The 6,466-nt window shown below is 47.4% G+C and overlaps 1 protein-coding gene across 1 annotated transcript in view; it reads left to right on the forward strand.

Moving 5' to 3' along the window:
- The window catches only part of LOC146186468 (uncharacterized), a 75,370-nt gene extending 72,014 nt beyond the window's left edge, over window positions 1–3,356 (forward strand). The window contains exon 2 of the mRNA XM_084607213.1: window positions 397–3,356. Coding sequence (XP_084463339.1) covers window positions 397–683 — 287 coding nt within the window. The 3' untranslated portion in view covers window positions 684–3,356. The remainder of the gene's footprint in view (window positions 1–396) is intronic.
- The last annotated feature ends 3,110 nt before the right edge of the window (window positions 3,357–6,466 follow it).

A 6,466-nucleotide genomic window follows, 5' to 3' on the forward strand; every position in this document is an offset into this window, starting at 1 on the left:
TACTTGTCTTCACTCGAGAGGAAAAAAATTCACATTGCAAAGACCTGAAATGGTCAGTCCTAAATAACAAAAAAAAAATGCATGTACCCTCGCGGAAGATTTCGTTTCTCAGGAAGACATACCTTTCTTTCGCAAGGACAGGCACACTCGACTGTCGAGCTGGTGGTCTGTGATTTAGCACCATTAGGCGACGACCACACGCACTCGCACACCAACACGCGTGTATATACCTGTGCTCGTTGTAGGCCACAGGTATACACACCGCACGGAGCCCATATAGCCGCGGCAAAAGCGTTTTTTGATGAGAACCCCCGCATGCAGTTCCTCTTGGAACGCGAGGCAAAAGAGAGAGAGCCTAATGTTCTTTTCCTTTCTTTTATTCATCCTTTCCACCAGACGGCGTGAACGCCATGGGTGAGACCAAGCGGCAGCGGACATCCTACACCCGGTACCAGACGCTGGAACTCGAGAAGGAGTTCCACTTCAACCGCTACCTGACTCGGCGGCGGCGCATCGAGATAGCACACGCCCTGTGCCTCTCGGAGCGGCAGATCAAGATCTGGTTCCAGAACCGGCGCATGAAGTGGAAGAAGGAGCACAAGATGGCCAACACCATTCCACCCCAGATCCCGCAGGTGATCCCCGACCACCATCCGCATATGCACGGCGAAACCAAGGCGTAGGCAGGCCAGTTGCTGCCATTCTCATAACAGCGTTTGTTTGCCGCCCCCTTCCACCACACACCACACCACAGCCACCTCTATACTCTCTCTGTTTCTCTCTCTCTCCCGTTTCTCGACATGCCCGCAAGACAAAGACAGAGAGGAGGAGACATGAGGAGAAAAAAAAAGGGAAAAGAGTTCGAGAAAGGGGAAAAAAAAGGGAGATCAGTCGACAGACCCACCTCGTTTGTTCGCTCGTTCGCTCATTGTTTTTCTTAAACTAATCATCTCTAAATAATGCCTCCGTTTTGCAGTAACGTACATATTTTTTTTTTTACTTCACGTTCACTCCCTCCAACATATAAGTGTCGTGCGCGCGCGATTTCGATACGCGTCCGGAAGAAAACATGAGACGTCCCTTTCACTGTCTCCGATTACCAAAATTTTCCGCAGTCAATGCGACATTAGACTGGGTAATATGCGAACATCAAGCAGAAGCCTTCGCGAGATCAGAGAACACTGGGCTTGTGAGACTGCTGGCCGGTGCACAAACGCAGTCCAGCACCAAGGTCATTCGCGTACCTTCGTACTCAGGGCTGACTAATTCATTTTGGAGTGGTCGGACAGGCAAGGTGGTGCAAAAATATTGCTCAACTACAAAGCAAAAGTACTTATTTGGAGCCGCTTACTCATGCCGATAGTTTTCTTCATCCGCATAAATGTCTCTCACCAAAGGCAATGATGCCGACTTGTGGAGACTGCGCCCGGCATCCTAAACCGCACCCCAGGGTCCAATTTCTCATCTTCTATAACTCGCTAATAAACCAATAAGATGCGGCATATTCCAAACCAACCAACTACGCTTATACTGCATGAGCTGAAATAATAATAAACCGAGCTCGTTTTCAAAATTCAAATATAATCAAATGAAGCAATCTGAATTTCGAACCACTCCAGGTTAAACTGCAATACTCATTCCCTACTCCATGTATTGCGAAGGTTCCTCTGACGCACGCGCGTTGGCTTCTGCGTGCCAAAATTTTTGTATCTGACAGTTAGCCCCCACTAACCGACTTTTGAAACACCGCGGTTGGACGTCCTGCGGACGTCCCAAAGACGACCCCTTCCCTTTCCTGCCCCACCGCCCTCGCTTGCTTTCGGCTGCCATGTGCGTAAAGAGCTTCTTCTTTTTCACTTCTAACGGAGGAAATGTTTGAACACCACGACCAAATACGAAAAGCACGAGCGAGTTAGCCCCGAAAAAAACAACATCCGCCGCCGTGTACATACCTCTTTCACCGCCTCTAACTAAACTGCAGACGCGAGCTTCAACAAACGCCATCTGGCGCCTCTTCTCCGACCAGACCTCCCACGTTGTCTTAAGTTGCTTTAAAAGAGTAAGAAGATTCAGCTTGCAAATCCGGCACCCGAATTCACATTCCCCAAAGTTCGAGTTGTGTGCGGATTGGAAGTTGGGCTGTAGCCAGCATGACGAGTCGTGCTGATATGGCAAAACGATTCAACTTCGCAGAGTGAAAAATAAGACTTACCCACATTTAAGGATGGGTACGTTGAGCTACTAGCTCACGTTTCAAGACTGTCATTTGTCACATACAATTACAGCAGACTCGAAGTGTAAGAGTTTAAAACCTGATGGTTGGAAATTGATTTCTCTATGATGCGCAACCTCTGACCTGAGAGAGTGATGAGCTCTCACAGCTGGCTCAGTTCGAATTCCAAGCCGAACCGGGTGTTCAAAATACACTGGTAACAAGCGAAATTCACAATGTGCGGCTTTATCACTGCATCGGAAAAGCCGGATGAGTTCGTAGCTTCTTCGTCTATATCCGAAACAAGTTTTTCTCACTCATAAATCCTAGTTGAGGCTAGAGCTAACTGCAAAACGAGTAGAGCTGTACCATGAATTCTCCATACGGGAAGCCAGAGGACGGCTGTTATCTCGCGCGGCGTGTACCATACCAGTGAAACAAAACACCATTTAGGGAAACAAACAAACGTGAGAATAACAACGACTGTCTTATCTACGTACGTGGTGATCGACATACTGGGCAAAGCAGAGCTAAGGCCGGATTCTTTTCAAAACACCTCAGTTGAAGCGACAAGACGAAAGAATTTCGCGAAAATCGCGTTTCCCAAAGATGAAAAATGAGCAAGAAAAAGTGCAAGTCATCACGCTATGGAATCGGCAACTTCTGTAATGGATCCGGTCAAGGAATAGCTTTTGTCCAGAAGTGCATGTCGCGGTATCATGAGCAAGTACCACGACGGAAGGAGAGGAAGATTACACCCACCCTAACAAAAGAAAAAAAAAACACCATAAAAAAAAAAAGAAGGAACTCGCAATTCACGACTCGTGTGGCATCGACTTTCGCGAAGGATACGAAAACGTGACCAACGGACGTTGTGTGTGCGTGAGGAGTGCTGCATCATTAGGCCTCGTCCAACCATCATCTTCGTCGAGACTTCATCGAGTCTTCGTCGAAGGCGTGGACGAAAATTCGCGCTAGACGAAAACGCCGTGGAAGGAGCTTTCGTCGGGAACACGCCTTTCCTTCGAGCAAGGACAAGGACTCTGTAAGCGTGCTCCGGAAGCTCGTGTGTGTGTTCTCCAGTGTATCCGCATCGTAAAGGCATCGACGGTTAGTCACGTGATTGGAGTCATTACCTTCGGCCTCTCTCCTCGAGTGGACTTTTGAGGATGTGCAGTGAGTCGCAAACCTCGCATATTTTTTTTTTTTTTTTTTTTCATCCGCACTGTGTCCTGTGGAACGCGAGCCTCAAGAAGAGACACGCGAGCGCCCTCACCTCGAAACGACGACGATGACGACAACGCTCCAATAGCTGAGGAGCCTGGAACGCGCGACACGTTGCACCGGCAGATGGCACCACCGCAAAATCTGTGCGCGCGCGTGTGTGTAAGTGTGATGACACCGCTGAAACAAAGAAAACTAAGAAGGAAAATATATTTATATATATATATATAAAGTGTGTATGATCTGTAAAATAAAGATAAAGGAAGGATAAGAGAGCGAGATATCTAAACTACAAAAAAACCTGGAAAGATTTAGAAAACAGTTACATACACCCGCACACACATAGCAAGTACGTTCGCACAAACAGACGCAAGAAAGGACACGCGAAAATGCGCGACGGATGATTATGGTGTGATTACGAACTCCACACAGTCTCATCCGCTCTCGCCTATCCTGCGACACTTCGAGCGTCGATTCGACGTCGTCGCTCGCGTGTCGACGTCAGCTGCTGACGTCCGCGCGGCGCTGCCGCAGCGTTCGACCAACCAACAAGGGCCACGGAATGAAGAAGGAACTGTGCTCTCGTCTACGAGGTTTGAGACTTTCGCGCGCACTGGGTGATGATGCCACGACACTGTGGACGCTGTGTGAGTCGCGGTGCCTATGTATTTGCTGTCTCCTCAGGCGCAAGCGGATGTGACGTCGGGGTGCAGAAAAAAAAAAAAAAATACGAAGGCAAGAAAACAAGGAAGGGACAGCGAAGGTTTTAAAGAAGTGAGTGTTCGGTGTTTATTTAAAACGTGTGAATCGGAAGGCATTGTGCCGTGGGTTTACCGCACTGCTGAGATAAGGTGATGGGACGATGAAGGAGCGAAGTTAAGGTGAGGAAAGAAAGGTTGAAGGTAGTCGAAGCAAGAGAGTTTGGAAAGGCTGTAAGCATTTGTAAAGCAGAGACGAGTGGAAAGCCAGTGTAGTTCCCTTTGGTTCGTTCTTGAGTAATAAACCCACCTATAGGAGAGCGTTTTAGTCCGGTAATTATAGCTGCGTGGTGGTTTTTGCTGAACTGTTTTGAGGGCAGGCGTGTTGCGAGGAATTTGCTTCTGGTTAGATTCCGTTCGTGAGGGCGCGAGCGAGCGAACTTCTTCATTCTGACAGCGATGTTTCAGAGCATTTGTTTTCTCTCTTTCGCAAGTGTGCTTGCGTGTGCGTGCTTGTGTGGAATGTCGAACCTGTGTTCAGATTGTTTCGTGTTCGCGTTGTTATTATCATTTTTTTGTTCCTCAGGTTCTGCGCCTACCACCTAACACTGGTGATTATTGTCCAACAAGAAGGAATGTACAATACTGATTTTATTTTTACACTTTTCACATGTTACCTGGAGCATATGGTGAAACCCCAATACGTTTGTGTTGAGAATGTGGTTGTGAATTTCTTGTGTACATATTGTTTATGTTTTTTATACTTGCGATTTATTTTTTCGCCCCTTCAGAGCGTGTGAATATTTGCTGCTCAGTTATAGTGGTTGGTTCAAGTTTATTTTTATTCTCTTTTGAGGAGTGAACCGATGACGATGTGTTAAGAGTCATGTTAAGAAGGAAAGAAGGGGAAAAACATACCTGACGAGACAAATGTATGTTCGGAGGCAAGGCAAGCAAGAGAAATGTGGTTCGTGCCATACGATTCTCGATTTGCTGATCTCTCCTAGTAGTGCTAATTTATTGCGTTTGCATTTACCGTGACAGAAAGAAGAAAACCGTTTTGGGCATTCGCTCAGCGGAATACGGTTTTCATTAGCGCTTCATCCCGCCCTGCATAAAACATGCCTCGGCGTGCGATTGGTCCGTCCAGCTCATCATTCGGCAACAGCGGTTGAAAGGACGTACCTGTTTTTGTTAATCGACACCCACCTCGCTGAAACGCGTCTCACTCATTTAGGTACAGCGTTTCTGTCGATAGGATAAGCTTGTTTACGTTACTAAATACGCTATACTTTTGTTGCACACCGGCTGATCGTCGGTCGTGCCTTTATTTAGGCGTGCTGACCGCAAACGTTGACAAAAATTTGAAATTATTTCTGCATCGCGTTTATTAACGTCGGTGGGATGTATTTCGGCAGCAATTAGCGAAATAGAGAATAAAAGTACTAATAAATCGAGCATGGCCAACCGCTGAAGCCGAGCGCGCTCCGCCCGCTTGAAGAGAGGGCGGAGTCGCAAAGACGCCGCCCGGACAACCAACCGCACGCCGACGCAGCCCATTTTCACCGCTTTTTGCTTGTATAGAGAGCGCCACTTGCAAGACGAATCCTCTCGACCCGAATTATTTGAAGAAGGAAAAACCTGAAGTCAGTTTTTCAGATATAAATATATAAATATATATATGTATACACAAACATTACTATTTATGTAGTGCTTTCCATCCACGTTCATTTTAGTGGGAGGAGTACGAAAACAGCGACGCCGGTGACTGTCTTGTACATTCGCGGTGCTGAGGGACGCCCTTCTCCATGCTATAGCCAGTCACACCCTTTGCGACACGCTTGCACACTTTAAAGTGCACACTCACTGCTTTGTCCCTGTGAGAATAAAACAGACACGAATGTTGTGCTCAAAGCTGCACTAAAAGCATTTTTTGTGGTATTGCCGTTTTCGTTACATGAAATTCGGCTCAGTTGCGATGTCACTGCCTTCAGTATTAAAACCAAGTGGCCGGGTTGATGAAAATTTGGCATCGTAACAGCCAGGGTTGTCCGTGAAGGGAAGTGCACAGGGACTTTAATGTTGTTCATTTAAATGCAATCAGAGATACGACATTGGTAACCAGAGGGCTGTAACCTGACTTGAGGCTGATTGAGAAAAGCTGCCCTCAGTACCGCGGGGTGTCGCTGTTGAACCGGTGTAAGATGCGGTAGTCATTGAGAGACAGAGCGTGGTTCGCCAACTGTGCATGTCAGCAATCCCCCGAGTGGAGGAGTTGGCCAGATGATGAGGACGCGGTTGCGGAGCACCCTGTCTTCTTCAGGAGCAGTGT

This window comes from Amblyomma maculatum, chromosome 6 (assembly GCF_055883805.1).
Source record: "Amblyomma maculatum isolate TAMU_Amacu chromosome 6, ASM5588380v1, whole genome shotgun sequence".
Taxonomy (NCBI): domain Eukaryota; kingdom Metazoa; phylum Arthropoda; class Arachnida; order Ixodida; family Ixodidae; genus Amblyomma; species Amblyomma maculatum.